At 38.6% G+C, this 18945-nt stretch overlaps 3 protein-coding genes across 11 annotated transcripts; 2 read left to right on the forward strand and 1 right to left on the reverse strand.

Annotated features, from left to right (window-relative positions):
* The first annotated feature begins 399 nt into the window (after positions 1-399).
* LOC121244899 (ribonuclease P protein subunit p25-like protein) lies at positions 400-4993 on the forward strand. Of its 2 annotated transcripts, none has more exons than XM_041143140.1 (9): positions 400-641; positions 754-879; positions 1331-1411; positions 1539-1627; positions 1730-1804; positions 2459-2520; positions 2604-2663; positions 3543-3754; positions 4635-4993. In XM_041143140.1, the coding sequence occupies exons 2-8, from the start codon at positions 757-759 to the stop codon at positions 3734-3736; spliced, it is 684 nt and encodes a 227-aa protein (XP_040999074.1). In that variant the 5' UTR covers positions 400-641; positions 754-756; the 3' UTR covers positions 3737-3754; positions 4635-4993. The 2 variants fall into 2 exon arrangements, with proteins under 2 accessions (XP_040999074.1, XP_040999073.1); XM_041143139.1 differs by having other exon boundaries at positions 403-613.
* A 757-nt stretch (positions 4994-5750) lies between these two features.
* Positions 5751-8695, reverse strand: LOC121244716 (60S ribosomal protein L3-like). Its single transcript, XM_041142906.1, has 6 exons — positions 8565-8695; positions 7859-7950; positions 7641-7751; positions 6812-7116; positions 6308-6717; positions 5751-6161 (listed from the first exon to the last, which is right to left on the reverse strand). The coding sequence occupies exons 2-6, from the start codon at positions 7941-7943 to the stop codon at positions 5903-5905; spliced, it is 1170 nt and encodes a 389-aa protein (XP_040998840.1). The 5' UTR covers positions 7944-7950; positions 8565-8695; the 3' UTR covers positions 5751-5902.
* A 263-nt stretch (positions 8696-8958) lies between these two features.
* Positions 8959-18568, forward strand: LOC121244713. 8 transcript variants are annotated; one of them, XM_041142897.1, is made up of 11 exons: positions 8959-9295; positions 9629-11801; positions 11875-12330; positions 12431-12508; positions 14153-14629; positions 14772-14846; positions 14939-16288; positions 16450-16530; positions 16653-17033; positions 17303-17956; positions 18055-18568. In XM_041142897.1, exons 1-11 carry the CDS (start codon positions 9179-9181, stop codon positions 18315-18317), a joined length of 6105 nt encoding a protein of 2034 aa, XP_040998831.1. In that variant the 5' UTR covers positions 8959-9178; the 3' UTR covers positions 18318-18568. The 8 variants fall into 8 exon arrangements, with proteins under 8 accessions (XP_040998831.1, XP_040998834.1, XP_040998835.1 ...); XM_041142900.1 differs by having other exon boundaries at positions 14939-16168; XM_041142901.1 differs by having other exon boundaries at positions 15065-16288.
* Positions 18569-18945: the final 377 nt, after the last annotated feature.

The following is an 18945-nucleotide window of genomic DNA, read 5'->3' on the forward strand; positions in this document are numbered from 1 at the left end:
GTTAGGACTGCAAATTTCATTGAATTTTTTTTTTTTTATAATTATTCATACAACTTTCATTAAGACTCATGTCTGTTTCGTTACTTAATTATATTATTTACTAATTACTAAAATTCTTATTTAAAAAAAGTAGAAAATTATTAATTTCGAGAGATAATAAAATTTATTCTAGATTGCCATGAAAATAAGATGAGAAGTAGATGGCATAATTATTCTTATTAATATCTTATATAAAAAAAAATTATTCTTATTAATATCAGATGTCTTTGAAAAGAAAACAAAATAATAAATAGAACAGTCCTAGAATTGCCTCACCAGAGGCCGACAACATAGAAAGTACAGGCATGTCCTCAGCCACGTCATCAGCCAAATCTCTTATGAGGCAGTTTAACACGGCCGTCTCCTTCACTCTCTCACTTCTCTGTCTACAATATCTCTAGCCGCTAGGGTTTCATAACTCCTTATAATAAGGAGAAGGCATTGTGGAGTGAGCTCCACGCGAGCACAAATTCAATTCAGATCAAGGGCCCCCCTTACTCTCCCTCCCTCTCTCTCGCTTCGTCGAGCGGGTTTCCCGATTTCGGATACACTTTCTTCGTTGAACAACTTAACGGTATCTCAAACCCTAATCCTAACCTAAGGTTTTGTTCTTTTGTGGTGCTTTTTCTTTTTCGGTTTTCTGTGTTTGATTTGGATCTGCGTTTGGTTTTACAAAACTGAGGATATTTCGGTGGATTTTGTTGTGGTTTATAGCGAATGGATCGGTACCAGAGGGTGGAGAAGCCGAGGCCGGAGACGCCGATTAACGAGAATGAGATTCGCATTACTACTCAGGGGAGGATGAGGAACTACATTACCTATGCCACCACTTTGCTCCAGGTTCTAATACTCTCCCCCCTACTTCTCTGTATATGTAAGTTGCTTGTTCGTTTTTCATTATGCATACACTTATGCTTACGTGAGACGGCTGGGCATTATGACATCTGTATGTTTATCGATGTGTGCTTATTATTTTGGCGTGTTTTCACGTCTATTCTTATGAATATCTGATGCCCTTTCTGATTATGTTGTTTTATTTTCTGAATCAAACTGGTTGTGTTAGCTTCTTGTTCGTGTTTATTGGCATTACCTGGAAAAGAAAGTTCTGTTTCGTTAAAGATTTGTTGATCATACCATTTATGCCTTCCACGGTTGTAACTAGTTTGTAAAAAAAAAAAAAAACGACTCTTTCCATATTAAAATTATTATTTTTTCTCTCGCGTTTATAGTAGTTATGTTCATACTTTAACTTCTTTATCTTACCCTCTATCGTGCTCCATTTCTTATTTAGGAGAAAGGATCCAATGAAATTGCTCTTAAAGCCATGGGCAGAGCTATAAACAAGACTGTGATGATTGCTGAATTGATTAAGGTAATTCACTATTATAAATCTCTTCCCCTGTTTAATTTGTTTACTAGTTTTATCATTATACATATTTCTTTACGTGCCTGCTTGCAATGTGTTTTATGAACCAGCCAAAATTTGTTTTATTTTTCAGAGAAGGATTGTTGGCCTTCATCAGAACACATCAATTGGTTCTACTGATATAACTGACACGTGGGAGCCGCTAGAAGAGGGACTTCTTCCGTAAGAAAATAAAATGCTCTCCTGTCTACGACTAATTTTATTCCTTATCAGGAAAAAATCATTTTGATCCCTATTGAGATGTTTTTTCCCTCATTGATGCAGCCTGGAAACTACCCGCCATGTATCAGTTATAACAATTACTTTGTCCAAGAAGGAACTAGATACATCCTCCACGGGGTATCTCCTCTTCTTTTGTCAGATAGATGGACAGCTGTCGTTCTTTGTTTCATTGTTTTTATGGGAATATATGTGGTTGCTGTATAGGCATTTCCTTGTTAAAAATAATGATTAATTGGACTATCTCCAGGTTGTGGAATGACATATAAACTTCCATGTATTTTCAGGACGGTTATGATTTTGTGTTGTAAATATTTATAATATATATTTTCTCATTAAAAAAATATTTTTATATATGTGGATATCACAATCATTTTTTTTCCACGGATATCTTCTCATTCTTTTCATGCTATTCTTTCTCTTATGTTCTCCGTGTATATATTGGCCCAACAGTGCTATGTATGTTATGAAAAATAGAAAATTATGGACACACTTCCACCTATTAATCATCTTGCCATCATTCACGCTTTCATGGACTTTAAAAGAAAGTTGATTGTTTGAACATGACGTAGTATGGGCTTTTATATTGTGTCTGTGTTTTTATATTTTTGTTTGCTTGATACTTGCAAAAAAAAAAATATTTTTGTTTGGTTGATATCAATACTTGACATAATGCTATTTAGAAGAGTAACTGATCTATGCAGGATTTTTTTTTTGGTTTATTCATCTCCTTTTCCCTTCTAGTTGTCATTAAAAATGTGTTCTATCCTGCAGGTACCAACAGCCTATTCCAGCTGATCAAGTGAAGCCCTGGACTGAATATGATTACGAAGGAGGTAAAGTAATAACTTTTTTTTTTGGGTATATCTATCCTATTAAAAACATATTAATGAATATTAATTTATTCTTGTGGAATTAGAGGGCTCTCCCAGCATGCGTGGTAGAGGACGTGGTGGTCGAGGAAGGGGCAGAGGAAGAGGTAAATATTCCACTTTGTAACAATGCTTGAATACAATATTTTATTTTCCTTTTTCTTTGTTAGTATTTTTTTGAACTTGAATTTTAGCTGGTTGTAGGGATTTTCTGGTTTGAGTTCTGAATCCTCCTTGAGAACTTTATATCATATCGACCTTGCATGCGAGTGGTAGTGGATGATTGGGAGAGATTTTAGTGCAGGGTAATTGGTTGTTTTTATTCTGATATAGTGTCAGCCATTCTGGGACCTTGTGCCACTAACATGTTACTGAGGTAGTAACCACTGTTTGTCATCCTGTGTGATTTCATGCTGTGTTGATAGTTTTTAAGTTGCAGGCCACTGTACCCATTCGTATGTCATGAATTTGAGATTCTCAGTCAAAATGTTGGAGAGGTTGTTTGGTACTGTGCAATACTAATCCAATAATGGCCAGATTCAATGGAATTAAGATCAAGTACATCTACATTTCTTTTGGAATCACATAAATATATTATGTATCCACATGGATCTTTCAGTACCAGTGGGTAGAAAATTCTTTTTTCATAATTACATAATTTGTTTTGGAAAACAAAGAGGGGTAGCTGAAGTACACAGGCCTGGTATTAAATTATCATTCTAAAACAGAGAAAAAAATGTGAAGAATCCAAAAAACCCAAAGAATGCCATGCACATATACATGCCATCAGAGGCATTCAATTCAACAACTCTCATGACTCTTCATGTATAGTTGTGTGTTGAAGCAGATAATGACTTCGCTAGTGGCTCTATGTTATGTTTTTTTCTTCATGCTGGAGTTTTTTCTTCTTGGAATTGTATGACTTGCATCGTACTTTTATCATTTTTCTGATTGTGTGAGGCAACACATGATTTATTTATGTACAGGGAGTTACAACAATGGAGTTGTGGAGTACAATGGTGATGATGGCTTGGATGGTGGGAGAGGTTATGGAGGCAGAGGCCGGGGTCATGGAAGAAGCCGTGGCTACCGTGGGCGTGGAAGGGGGTATGGTGGTGGGAGTATGCAGCAGGAATTCGGTGGTTATAATAACTTTGGGAATAACTATGGGGAGGGATGACTCCTCCTCAAGGCCGCGGTAAGGTTTTTTATTTTTTTCATTATTTATTGAAGTTATTGAATACCATTTGAGTAAAATATCGGTTTCCAAAGTTTTATTGCTTCTCAAGTGCCACAGGTGTTGACCTTTGCATGGAAAAGCCCTTTCTTTACATATCTAATGTCTTTTCATGTTTTGAGGCTTTCTACCTTGGTACCAGATGGGTCGGTGTGCAATGTTTGTAAGTCATCTGTAATAAGTCGAGTAGGTTGGACGTGATTAGCTTTTATAATATAGGAAAATACAGAGTCTCCCTCAAACTACAACCTAATTTGCAGTGACCCCCAGCTATCAACTTGACAATCACCCTCAGCTTTCAATTTGGCAATCACCTCCAAATTACCAAAATACAAAAGTTGACATAAACAAAATCAAATATTCAAAAAGTCAGAAAGAACGAAAAAAAAAAAAGCAGTATACAAATGAAAAAGATAAAAAAAGTTATATAAAAAAGTAAAAGAACATAAAAATTGAAAAATAAATTTTTTAAAACAAAAGTTCAATAAAAAGGATGAATATTTTTTTTCAGAAAGATAAAATTTTGAAAAATGAAAAAATGTTATTTTTAATTTTTTAAGAAATATTAAATAAAATTTAGTCAAAATACCCCTATCAAATTAAAAAAATTGAATAAATACTGTCTATGAGGGATTATTGTACTTTGTAAAACCTCTTATCAGATGCATTTTTTACATATTACGAAATCTGGAAGGATATAGGATAGGGGTTTTGGAGTTCTTGTAGGTTGTGGTTATTATTTTGTATTTGGTTGTTTTTCTGTGTATCATGAGTTCTCATTGTTTTACTGATGGAATTCAGATTCATGTTTCTAAGAATCAAACGGTTTTGATTATTGCAGGACGCGGGCGTGGACGTGGACGTGGCAGGGGCCGTGGACGTGGTCGGGGTTTTAGATCAGATGGTCCAGTCCAGCAGCTGTCTGAGCCCTAGACACGGTATAAAATCCGGTTTAGGTTGCTGAAAGTTCTGGATGCCTGCTCTGCCGATTTCACTAATTAATATCTAGGCATGTTTAGCCATAGCGAGCTGCCACGAGTTTGGTAGGCATGTTTTTGTAGTTTGAAATAGGATAAAAGCCGTAGGGTTTGATAAAACCGTAAGGTAGGCTAATTATTGTTTAATTGCTGACATAACCTTTGCAATGTTTTTACACCTTAATGGTTTAGATAATAATAGGGCAGTGCATTATTTAATTTCTCATCAGTACGTTTCTTTGTTTCCTTGAAGTGCATCTAATGGATCTTTAGTGTATTGCCATTCTACTTCGGTGTTTTGAGCATTGGAGCTACGTTCCTTTTATCTAGATCAGCGTCTTCTTGCCTCGGAGATACACGAATGTCGTTATTCGATATGAACTAAAGTTTGATGCAGTATGTAACAATACTTGAATGAATTTGTGGTTCCACTTTATTAGGGATATGAATGAAAAATGCTAGTCAACCACATTTGGTTCTCAATTGGTTCCGATAATTTTTTTTTTTTACTTAGTAATTAAGGAAGTATTTTTTCAGTAATGTTCTGATAGTTTTTTTTTTAAAAATATTTAAGAATATAAGAAAAATGAATGAAAAAGAATAAAATAATTTTTTTTTTTGGGTTCTCGGGACCGGTCCAAGGATGTAGCACCGCTCGATATGAATTGATTCACTCGTACCTATTACTGGGCATAATAAAAGTAGTTTTACATACAAAATATCGGATGTACTTTGTTGTATAATTTCTGTAGCGACATTTCTCTTTACAATTATCATCCCTCACGGGACAGGCCTAAATTTATCTTAAGACCAAGCTGATGTAAAGGAAACTGTTCATCGTGTGACCCATAAGTCTGATGATTTTCTCGAAAGAAAAAGAAAAGTATTTCCTTTCATAAACATCCCAATTCCCACTTCAGTTGAGTAGAGACAATGGGAGCCTCTAATTAAGGGCAAAACCAGAAAAGAAAACCGAGATATTGTCTTAATATGTTTCCCAGTCATCAAATCAAAACTCTGACAAAATACATCCTCGTCAAAACAAAACTGCAAAAAACTGTTCAAAACCCTCATGTCAAACCACATAAATAAGAAGCAAAATGGCATAAAAACCGAATAGCCAGTTGGCAAATTATGCCTTGACCCGTCCATAGAACTTCTCTTTCTCTTGTGTTGTCTGGAAGCGGCCATGCCCAAACTTTGAGGAGGTGTCGATGAACTTGAGCTTAATCTCCTCAAGAGCAAGTCGAGATGTCTGCTTGAGCAGAGACTGGCGAAGTGTAACAACCCTCTTCTTAGGTCCAACACAGCATCCCTTGATCATAATATAATCATCCTTCACTATACCATAGTGAGGGAAGCCACCCATTGGAGTAATGTCCTTCTCCGTCCTAATCCATCAAAACACAGCCCGTTAAGTAGATGATCAAATAATACAGTTGAGTTTAGAGGCTAAAACGTTCTCACACGAGCACCAGAACATGCACAACAATCTTTTTATTTTCTGAAGAACTTGTAAGTAAATGAAGCAATTAACCTGTCAAACTCAGTGACCGCAGCATGAGACTCCAGCCCAGACTTGCCAAGTTTGTAGATCTTCTTGTTCATCTCAGTGCGGTGGTGGTATCCATTTTGCCCAGCCCTAGCAACTGTGAATGATACTCTGGCAGGATGCCAGGCACCAATACATGCGACCTTCCTAAGACCCCTGTGAGTCTTACGGGGAAGGCGGGTGACACCCCAACGAGTCACAACACCTTCATAACCTTTACCCTTAGTCACACCAATGATATCAATCATCTCATCCTTCTGGAAAACAGCATCCACAGGGATTTGCTTCTCAAAGAAGTTGTATGCATAGTCCACTTTTTGAGCCACGGTTCCCCCGTTGACCTGGATCTCCATCAGGTGTGCTTTCTTCTGCTTTAATCCCTTCATTTTCCTAATCTGTGACAGATCATCCAGAAGCACTCGTTCAGGAACCATTATATAGAGACAAATATTTACAATACTTACAATTTGATCAATCAGGAGTTGGAACCTGGGTGTGAGCCAAAACTCGAATAACAGTTGCATATTTTTTCATTTTCTCCAGCTGTGCTTGGATATTTTTCTTCCCTTCTTCAGATTCATATTGCTTTGAATATTTTGTGAAAGCCTTCTTCTTGGACTTGCACCAATTCTTGTAGAACCTCCTCTTCACCTCCTCGCTCAAATGCTGAGCCCAAACAGTGTTCAATGTGCGAAGGCCACGTGGTGTCCTCACATAGCCCACAACACCAACAACAACCATTGGAGGAGTCTCAACAACGGTAACAGCCTCACATGTCTCCTTTTTGTGAAGTTCTAAAAAAATAAATAAACAATATCAGATCAAGAAGCCCAAACAAAAGTTGCAATCCACAAAAACTCCATAGCAGAAGGCATCAAATAAGAAATTTCTCATCAACTACAGTGATTACATAAAAAATTGAATTAATGAAGCCAGAACAGGTGGTTAACACAAAAGTAAATATTAGCCTTAGCAAACTTATAAAAGAAATAATATGGTCCTAAAACATAGAGTTACAAAATTATACAAGAAAAAATCTCAATATAGAATGAAACCTCAATAAAAAATACAGGCAAAAATAATTAAAAACCAAAATGGGTATACTTCGGGTTATCTAATTACCACAAACTCTCAAAACTACGGCATCATATAAAGCAATAATCTGTTTTTGTTCTTCCGTTTCCCTCCTTTATTAAATATAAACCAAAGGTTATGAATTCAAGATATCTTTAAATCAATCAGTAAATAAAACCAATTTCTTTTTCACTAATTCAGCAGTGCGATGCTTGAAATACAAATGACTGAGAAAATAACTCACTTGATCCAGGTTTTTCAACCTCCCTGACAATGTGGGTCATCCCAGCCTTGTAGCCCAAAAAGGCAGTAAGCCTGCAAGGTTTGTTTGGGTCGTCCTTAGGAAAAGCCTTCACTGAAAAGGTCCAAAGTCACCAACAATCATTATATTAAGAAAACATAACTTGCAAATCGTAACAAACTTTTTTCTTTTCAGGAAACACTGCATAATTAATTAAATACCCTTTCCCCTGTGACGAGCAGCTCGCTTCCTTGGAAGAAATCCAAGCGATCCATGCCTCGGGTGCTCAAACTTCCTGTGAGACATTCTCCCCCTAAACCAAAGCAAACATCAAACCATAATCACTAACCAAAGTAAATTCCTGAACTTGCACAAAAATTCGGTGAAAAATCATGAATTCAGACTGGCAGGTTTCATTTTAACTACTGTTCAATGGCATCAATTATCCTTGTTGAATGTGCTAGCTATGATAGATGGACCATAAAATTTCAAGATAACACAAAATTAATGTAACTATATGAAAAGTATCTGACAAGAAGCATTCTGAACAATATATAGGCTCTAAAAAGATTTATCTAGAAACCAATTTAACAGAAGAAGCTAACATATCAAACACAATATATTTGTCAGATTAAGTACGTTGTAACGTTGAAAACATCAACGGTAAGCGCTAGCAACAGATAATATATAACATCAGCCGACTGCCGAGAGCTAAAGCTGTAACAATAATACAAATCTAATACGCGGATTGAGAAAATGATAACCACAACACTCTGCTTATTTACTGGTGAAATCAACGTTAAAGAAGCACAAAGCATAAAGTCTGAATCTAAAAATAGATCATTTTCTTTTCATTTTCTCAAGTTTCTCAGCAACCAAACCAAAAGAGTGAAAGTTGTAGAGAAGAACGAGAGAGGGAGAGAGGACCTGAGTCTCTCGGCCTACGGCGAGTCGGCGACTGCTCTTGCAACAGAATATGCAAAGAACCCTAGCTTGTGTTTATATAATAATTCAATTTACAAAAATGACCCCCACAGCGCGCTTTAATAATCATAAAGAAGCCCTAGTTCTAAATCTCAAACATTTCAAAAGTGGGCCAAGCTAATCAAAAGCGGCCCGTCCGTATTCGTGGGCTTTTTATTGGAAACCTTTTGGGTCACTAATCCAGCCCAAAGGTGGTCCTTTTTCACTTTTCTTCTTATCCAGTTAACTTGAGTTTGTGGCCCATTCGCTATTTCACTGATACAAATACACTCGCCTCATTTTCTCGACACTTTTCCTAACGGTCCCATGCCATTTAAAAACTACTGGCTTATCCCAGCGAGTACTGATATTTGAACTACGCTAGCGCGTCTAACACGAATATTCCTATTTTCACGGAGCGGGAAAACCGTCCGATTTGAATTTAAAGAACACCGGATTCAAAAACACTGTTGACTCGTTGAGAATCTCTCTGTAAATGCTTCTTTCGGCTCTCCGGTTTTGTGTTCTCAGGCTTCCATTGCCGCTTTTATTGGGCTTGAATTCTTTCGCAGAGAGATATGGAAGGTTTTCATAGCATGAAGAGGAAGCAACTGCAAGCGCTATGCAAGAAGCATGGCGTACCCGCTAATTTGACGAACCGTGAAATGGCGGATAAGCTTACTTTGCTTCTTGAGGTGCCTCTTACTCTCAACCCTTCTTTTTACTCGTTTACCTGAGTCAAGAATTTTTCTCCTTTTTTTTTTTTTCTTGTTTCTTCAGTTGTTTTTTGGTTACCAAGAAAACGGAGGTAAGTATGAGAGAAAGTTGGTTCGAATTGGGTCGAATTGTTGTGTTAGGATAAGTGACATAAGTTCGCTGTTTAATTTCACAATTTATAGAATCTTGTGAACATTCAAAGTTGCATTTCTTTATCTTTCCCAACAACAGATTTTTTTTTTTTTTTTTTTTTGTCGACTTTCATTTTTTTACAGTAGTGGATTTTGCCTAAAATATGGTGTTATGCACAGGAGGAAGGAGAACCTATAAATAAAGGTCAGTCGTGCTCGAAGGACTTGGGGGAAATAGGCAGTGCAAATGATTCTAAGATGGTGAATAAGAATGTGAAGAAAGTTAAGTTTAGTCCAGATAATGAAACTTTTATATTTGTGGGTTCAGAATCGGACTCGGATTCAGATAAAGACTACACAATGGTGAAGAAACGGGCGGGCAAGAGAAGGTCTACAGTCAAGCTTCTTTCCAAGAAGCAAGTTCAAGTTGTTGATAGTGCTCGAGAAATAGGAGTCTCTGGGAAAAATATTGATCGCCCGGTTCGAATCACTAGGTCAAGAGCGCAAGTGGTTGGCGGAGACACAGCGCCTTTTGTTGGGAAGAAGAGGCCGAGAATAGGCACAAATGTTGAAAGTATGGAGGTGAACGATGTTGGGTTTACTGATAAGCCGCCCGCAGATGCAGTCTCGGTCGATGGTGTTGCCGGTGTCATGAAGTCTCAGGCTATGGGAAGGAGAGGTCGAAGGAAGACGAGGAACTCGAGACGTAATGATGGCGTTGTTTTGTTGGATGATGTTTCTGAGGACAATGTGGAAGAAGGTGCCAAACAAAAGAAAATGTTGAAGCCATCAAGATCGAATGTGACAAAGGAGAAGGGGTCTTCTACATTAAGTACGAAAATGGGGAAAATTGGTGCTGTTGGTAGGATAACGAGGTCCCGGACTCAGCTTGACGCTAAAGCTTCTGCAGTTGATAGTGGGGCTAATACTGTTGAGGTACAAGTAGAACGTGAAGAGGTTCTTCAACTTGAAGAACCCTTGAAGGGTTTAGGTAGCAAAGGCTTGAAGAAGAAATCTGTTGGACCCCAGAAGGCGAGGGTGAAAATCGATATCCTTGCTATGGAAGGTCCTGAACCAGGAAAAGTTCTGAGACGCTCAAAACGAAATGCGGCAATTGACGAAGACTCAGAACCGTCGATAAGGGATTTAGGAAAAACAAAAGTTAGGACCAGACGGGCTGAAGTCCAGATTGTGGAGAAAGCTTCTGCAGTTGACAAGGAAAGTGAAAGTCTTGCAGATCAGAAAGAATGTGAAGATGGCGTGAGAGGTCCAGGCAGAGATGCCTCTAAGCAGGACTTAGTTGTGCCACAGAAGGGTAAAATGGTGAGCAAAGGACCACTGCTGAAAAAGGAGACTAGAAAACGATTAAGAAATGCAGGCGTGGAAGGAAACACAGGAGCTAATCCGACTGTAGAACCTAGGAAAGAACATGAGAAGCTTTCCTTACCACATGGTCGTCCAAGGAGGTCCAACCGCAACAGCTTAATGCTCACCACCAGTGCCCACATGGTTGGAGACATGAGGAATCGCGAGACTGCTGGAAGAGTTAAGCAAGCACGAGAATCACTTCAAGAAGAAAATTTGTATGCAGTGGAAGAGCCTCTGTCCAGTCCGAATGCGTCAAGAAACGATTCAATTTTCATCTCTAATGCTGATGGAGCAAGAAAGGTCGGGAGGATGAAGCGAAGACGGGAACCAAACCCAAAAGGAAAAGGTTCGGTCATTGAAAGTGAAAGCTCAGTTGAAAAATCTCCAAGACATTCCACACATGACGTCTTGAAAAGCGATGTGGTAGCGGCCATTGAAGGGCCTTCTCCAATTGTGGATACTGGGTCCGCGGTGCTGGACTCTGTAGATCACCGAATTCATCCAGACTCCAGCTGCATAAAAGAAATTTCAGGAAAATCCATGGGGAAACGGAAGGGATCCACGAGGAAATCTAGTGCAAAGAAGGGACTTCGTTTCTTGGAGGTCTCTGCTGTAACTTCTGACTTTGGCGAAGTTATCGATACTACCACGACTGTAAACGAAAAGGTGGTCCCAACACCTATGGAGTTGAAGGGGCTTTCCACGGACCAATGTGCACATAATTCCGTTACTGAATTAGAGGTGTTCAATGAAAAGGAAAACGTTTTACTAGGAGATGTCCAAGGGAAATTGCCCCTCAATTATATTAGTGAGGGTAACATGGATGATGAGCCATGTCAGTTAAGCAGCAGAGTGAATATTGCGGATGTTGATTCGGTTAAACTAGAACCACTAAACATCCAAAGTAAAGTTGGGAGCGTGGTTTCTTCTGGCAATGCCTCTCCAGCTGATTGTTTGCTGCCTCTCTATCAGTCCTATTATAATGGTGAGACCAATTGCTTTTGATTGAGTTAAGTTTATTACATTTGATTGCTTACTCTGTGCTCTGTAATTTTCAGGTGAAGCTTCCAACCTTTCGGAGATGACAAGAAGAAGATTGGAAACAGAAGAACCCTTGACAGGCGAAAACATGAACCTTAGAAATGATAAGCAAGATGGCCAATCAGATGGGGATGACCAAACTTCAGTTCAGGAGGATCAGCACCTACAAGATGCGAATAAAATTGATAAACTCATAATTCATGAGATAGTTGTTGAAGATCATCCGAGTGAACTCAGGGAAATCAGATGCTCAAACAGAAAATTTAAACATACCTCTGAGACAGGTCAAGAAATTAGTGCACTTGATCTGTTTGAAGGAGAGGAAATAGACCAAGTAGAAATCCTTGCAGGGGTTACGGAAATGGAGCAAACTATTTCAGAAGCCAATCTATTTATTACTGAAACTGGCGAAGGAAAACATGGCCACAGTGATATAGCTGCAACTCCGCTTAGACCTGCATTAGAAAGTCAGGGTATGGCACACACTCTCTCTCTCTCTCTCTCTCTCTCCCCCCTCCACCTATCTCGTGTTTGAAAATGTTTATTTATTTTTTTACCATTTCTCCATTGAAGCCGTTTCAGCAATTAGCAAAGAAGTGATAGCCAACTATCTTGGTACTTCCTCACCTAAGAAAGATGCCCTAGAAGAAGGTTAGTTCCTCAGTTTCTCTTAACCAGCAAATGATTTATATCTTTAGAAAGTGCAAAAGCTTAGGTTAACCTTCTATCTCCCTTTGATTTTTTCCTCCTTTAATTTGATGTGCAGAAGAGAATCAGCCCGGAGCCCAAAGTATTGCACAATCCACAATCCTTGAAAGAAGTAACAAAAATCATGTTGGAGAAGAAAAATATTCTAGTTATAGAATTGAAGTTCCAAATGAAACAATTTGCGTAGGTGAAACTTCTGAAAGTAATGCTGTGGAGAAAATGAGGACTGAGCTGGAGATGATAAATGAAAACAACAATGAAGAGACATTGCATAGTGGGGAAGGAGTACGGCCAGCTTCTAATAAAGAGCCTCTTGACAGGGGCTCTGAACAAAATTTAAGGATTGATGGGTGTTGCCTTCCTAATTTAGACAGTGGTATTAGTCAAGGTGCCGAGGAAAAAGAAAATGACGTCTCAGATTATAACTTTGATGGAAGCTTTGTCGAAACCTACGTTTCATGTTTGCATGAACTTTCTGCTGTGGGGAGAATCACTCCGACTGTTCCACAAGAGATGGATACTTACACAGTTGAAAATACTTCCACCTCTATTGTTGGATTAAAATGTGAGGGCATGGGACAAGCTCATATTATATCGACATTTTTATTTCAAAATCATTCTCTGCATTTTTCGGTTTAAATAGAGTAATTTTACCTTCTCTTATTTCCAACAGTACCTGAACGGTATTATATCCTTGCTGCAGGTCCTGGTTCTTCTGCCAAAGAAGACATCGCCCTAGTAAGCCCACTTCCCTGAAAGAGAATGATGAACAAGAGGGAGGTTAGTTTCCTAGAACTCGTTGTGGGGGCAGGGTATTATTTGGCTTTCGTTTAAATGCTTTTATTCAACTAGGTTTGACTAAAAAGCTCGCCTTATTGTTTGATATACCATGCCATTAACATAGAACCCTTGACAGGTGAAAATATGAACCTTAGAAATGATGAGCAAGATGGCCAATCAGATGGGGATGACCAAACTTCAGTTCAGGAGGATCAGAATTTACAAGATGCCAATGAAATTGATAAAACAATTATTCATGGGTTCTTTATTGAAGATCATCTGAGTGAACTCAGGGAAATTATTTGTTCAGACAGAAAATCTGAATATACCTCGGAGTCAGCTGAAGAAATTAGTGCACTTGATCTGTTTAAAGGAGAGGAAATAGACCAAGTAGAAATCCTTGCAGGGGTTACCGAAATAGAGCAAACTATTTCAGAAGCCAATCTACTTATTGCCGAAACTGGCAGAGGAAAACATGGCCACAGTGATACAGCTGCAGTTCCACTTGGACCTGCATTAGAAAGTCGGGGTATGACATTCCTTTCTCTATCTGTCTCTCTAAACTTTTATTGTTTTGAAGTGTTGGAGTGGTTTTCAAATAAAGCAATTTCTTTTACCGTTTCTCCATAGAAACCCTTTCAGGTATTAGCAATGAAGTGATGGCCAACTATCTTCGTACTTCCTCACCTAAGAAAGATGCCCCAGGAGAAGGTTAGCTCCTTAATCTCTCTTAGAACAAGTGCAACAGTTTAGGTTAACTGCCTTTTTCTCCCTTTGATTTTTTTCCTCCTTTAATTTGATATGCAGAAGAGAATCAGCCTGGAGCCCAAAGTACTGCACAATCCACAACGCTTGAAAGAGGTAACACAAATCATGCTGGTGAAGAAAAATATTCTAGTTATGGAATTGAAACTCCAGAAGAAAGAATTTGCATGGGTGAAACTCCTGTAAGTAATGCGGCGGAGAAAATGGGGACTGAACTGGGCATGACAAATGAAAGCAAGAATGAATCATTGCATAGTGCGAGAGGAGTACCAGCTTCTGGGGAAGAGCTTTTTGACAGGGTCTATGAACAAAACTTAAGGATAGATGGTGGTTGCCTTCCTATTTTAGACGGTGGCGTTAGTCAAGGTGCCGAGAAAAAAGAAAGCGACCTCTCAGATGAAACTAAAGTTACATTTTTGCATGAACTTTCTTCTGGGGGAAAAATCACTCCGATTGTTCAACAAGAGACGGATACTGACAGAGTTGAAAATACTTCGACCTCCATGGTTGGGTTAAAATGTGAGGGCATGTGACAGGCTCATATCATATCGACATTTCTATCTCAAATACGTCTTTGAATCTTACTATTTGAACAGTCTAATTGTACTTTCTCTTTATTTCCTACAGTACCTGAACTATATATATCATGTCTTTGTTGCAGGTCCTGCTGCTGCCAAAGAAGACAGCTCCCCGAGCGAACCCACTTCGCTGAAAGGCAACGATGAACAAGAGGGAGGTTAGTTTTCTAGAACTCATTTAGGGGGCAGGATATTTTTGCTGGCTTTTAAATGCTTTAGAAGTAACGACATAAGTCTTATCTATTTTCAGAAGGGAATCATCTTAAAGACCCATTGCTATTATCACACAATGGAAGAAATGATATTGAGAGTGGTGTTGCTTTGTTGCATAAAGCGGAAGACTCGGTTTTAACTACTTTTAGGGTTGATGCTGCAGACGAGAAAACGGAGGCAAGAAGTGCACTAACGGATTCGAATGATGAAAATCCAAATGATGCTGCGGAAGGTGTGGTAGAGCCATCGTCTTTACTTCATTTTTCTCTGGAGGAGTCTAAGGGTGGAAACAAGAGTGAGAGTGCAGAAGTGAATAATATTTTGGATGAGCTCTTAAGCCCAAACATAGTTGGAGTTCCCAGGGCCGAGAGAAGTGCAGAAGAGAAAGTTACTTCTGGTTTTGATGATACTAAGCTCTTGGAGGCATTAAATGCAGTGAGTTGTCCAGAATTATTCTTGGAGAAGGTTTTTGATGACGAAGTGGGGGTTATGCATAGAAACAGCAATTTAAAGGCTCTTGATGATATACTTTCAAGTAAAAGCTATATGGGATCAAAGGATATTTTCTATGCTGAAGGACAGAAAAGAGAATTATTTGCTGAGTGTTCTCAGCAAGTTGAACTTGGTGACCACCGTGATGGGGAGGTGGTTGGACTGGCGAGTCAGAGTTCGGATTCAGGGGACCTTTGTGATAATTTTGCTAAAGGGGAAGTTGGGGAATTTGGTGAAAGTGCACATGACGATGATAGCTGTGGAATTAGTGCAGCCGTACCAGATGAAGCAGCTCACACTGTGACCATGGAAAAAATGGGTATTGTTGAGGCAAAACTAGTAGGGAGTTTGCTAACTGTTAGTCCAGTTGAGCAAAAGAAGCCATATTATGGTTGTGGGGATGAAGTTTTAAAGATTGATGCCTCTGCTGTATGTACTTCAAATGAGGTCTTACCCAAAGATAGTGAAGGTATGGAGGAGACATCAAGCGGAGTCGTACTAACTTCTGTTCAATTGGATGAAGTGAGGTTTGGCAATCTTGACAATCAGATACTAGAAGTTTCTCCAGAGTTGGATGGAAGTGCTTCCATTGGTCTAGATGTCCTTGTGTCCATGGATGACAAACCTGCAGATAGAGTTGAAAATTTTGAAACTGTGGCTGTAGATGAAGCTGGTGCAGAATGTAGTGGGAGAAAAAACGATTCTGAGAAAGTTGGGGATGGTGCTAAGCTGTTTGAAGAAGCACTGGTTTCTCCGCATTTGTTTGATTATTCCAGTAAGTGGGAGGAGAAAGAGGCAGAAAATATCAATTCCTTTGCCGATACCTCTTGTGGTAAATATGAAATTCATCCAAGTGGTGTAATTGTCTCAATTTCAAGTATTTCTTCATCACATGGTATATACAAGTGCAAAGCCAAGATTTTTAAGTTATCTTCTTTAGTTTTACATATCAATCACTGAGATTTGGTGGCTATTGATGTGGTGGTTTTAAATTAGATTTTCAACTAGTGTTACAAACAGCGTTAAATTATATTCATTGTTAATTGTCAAATGCAGGAGATGAAGATGGATTTGACAGTTTTGTTGAGGGAAACAGCTATGACACTGAGGGAAATGAGATGACTGATGATGGTAGAGGTATGATTGTTGAATAGGTTCTGACTTATCAGATATGGGAGTTTTACATGTAAAAAGTTTCTTGATATATAAATATTTATTTCTGTTAAATAATATTATACATGCAAGTTCAAAATTTCCAGGAGATAATGAAGTTTCACCGGAGGAAAGAGTCAGGGCCCAGAAAAATGATGGTCCAGTGGATGGTAACGTGGAAAATAGTGCAACAGCCCCTCAAGAATTGGCCGAAGACCAAGTTGATGGCCAAAATGGTGCAGTAACTCATGCTGATTTCAATGGCATTGATTGTTTGACTTTTAATGAGCCTTTACGTAGGAGTAGCGTTGATGAGACAGAGGAAGGACTTGGTTTTAATATGCTTGCGAAGACGGGCGTTGACAGTGCCAGTTCTGAGGGTCCGGGATATGCAGAATTTGAGAATTCCCATGTTGTAACTTCAGAGAAATCTGAAGTGGCTGTTAATCACGTTGTCCTTCCAACAGTTATTGCTTTGCCAAGTTTTGGTAAGTACTCGATTCCTTAAATGTTTTAAGATACTATGGTCTTGGGCCGAAGGAGAACTTGGGGTCCCGGGGCGGGGGAAATTTAAATTGTCCTCCCTTTCATAAGGCTTGGCCTTCACCAATTGTGCCACTTTTTATAAAAACTTTGGATAAAGCCTAAAATGTGCACGAAGGATGTCAGATAAAAGTTATCACTATTACCAAATCCTAAATTGTATCTCTAGAGCATTTATTTTGTATAGTAATGATCTGTATCTTTGGAATAACAGCAACTAGAGCTTTGGACTCAAATGATGATTCGCGTGCATTCACCAGCTGGGGGCTGAATTTGCTTCTAGGTGGCAGTGAAGAAGATGAAGTTGAGAAATCAGGTGGAGTGGACTCAGTTGCCAATCTATTGAGTACAACTAGTGAGGATACCGAGGAAGTGTCAATGAATGTGGCAGTTTATGAACAAATTGCTGAAGACCAGCATGGTGCTCATGAGCAGCATATAGTAGAGGATGTTGCACAGATGGTAGGCAGTTGCCTTGCTGTCTCAGATGAGTCTATCTCTGAAAATGACAATGAATCAAAGAAACAAGGTGAAGTTTTTGCCATCACGCAAGAGCACGCTGGTTGTGAGAATGATGAACATCTGTTTATCAAGGTTGGGATTTCAAGCAGTTCCATAGATACTGAGATAACGGACGCTGCTGACCTTGATGTCAGTAATCGTGTTACTGCAGAGGAAACCATGGCAGAATGTGGCCACAATGATTCAAAACAAGTGCAAAATAATGCTGACGTTGGAGATACAAAGTTTTCAGTTGGAAGGGATGGAAGCGAACATATGGTAGAAGCAATGGAGATTGATGTGCCAAAAATAGATGCAACAATTGAAGAACTATCTTCTGCTCCCACAAATATGGTTGTTGGTAGAGGTATATGCATTTTTTAGAGTCAAAATGTGTAATTTATAGATAGGGGACACGTTGATTAGAATCGTAGTTTAACTTGTGCTCATATTGGTTTGCAGCAGAGATTGATGTTGAATTTGTCCAGACACCACAATCAAAGTTGGAATCACCAAAACTGAAGGAAAAGGCCAGTTTGTCTGTCAAACAGTTGAATTCTTCAGTGGTGAAAGGAACAAAGTTTAAAGCTAGTCTGATCCCAAGAACGCCCAAGAATCTTAATATGAAAGAGAATGTGGCAACCAGCAAGAATGATCAAATTGGTAACACTACAGCAGCAAGAACAATGCCCAAAAGGCGCCCATTGGAGGATCTCCAAAACAATTAGATTTAATAGGTCCTGCTTGTTATTTATTAGTAATTTGTAATTTTGGGTGCAATTTGGCGAGTTGACTTTGTACTTAGTACTTGAGCATACCTCATGCAGTTACTCGTGGACACAGGGATGTTAGAATTTGGTATTTTTGTACAATTTTTTTTTTCTTTGTGGGGGATGATTGTTTGTCTTGAGAGATTAAATTCTTTTCTAAATGTATGACTATGGAGAATTTAGTGATTAATAGGACTACAATTTATAAATTGGGGGCTTCTTTATTTTAATGAGTACAAATAAATTGGGGGATTATTACATTTTCCAGAGTAGTGAGCAGACGCAATAAAATATTTTTACCAGAATTTTCAAGGTAATAATTGTTGATGAATAATTTCACATTGCTTATGGAGTTTTGGACATGTTTATAAGGAATGAACAATCATCTATTGAAGAATTGGTTTTATGAGATGAGTTAGGTGTATGAATTTTTTTATGGTATCAGAGTCTGCAACAGGACGAATGAGAGCTCACACTACTTATCTTGTGACAAGGATCATAAAAAAATATTGGCCTGTACATGAGGGAGGGTGTTGAGGAATAATCTCATATTGCCAGTGGATAAGATATTGGGCATGTTTATAAG

The sequence above is a fragment of the Juglans microcarpa x Juglans regia genome, chromosome 8S, assembly GCF_004785595.1.
Source record: "Juglans microcarpa x Juglans regia isolate MS1-56 chromosome 8S, Jm3101_v1.0, whole genome shotgun sequence".
NCBI lineage: Eukaryota > Viridiplantae > Streptophyta > Magnoliopsida > Fagales > Juglandaceae > Juglans > Juglans microcarpa x Juglans regia.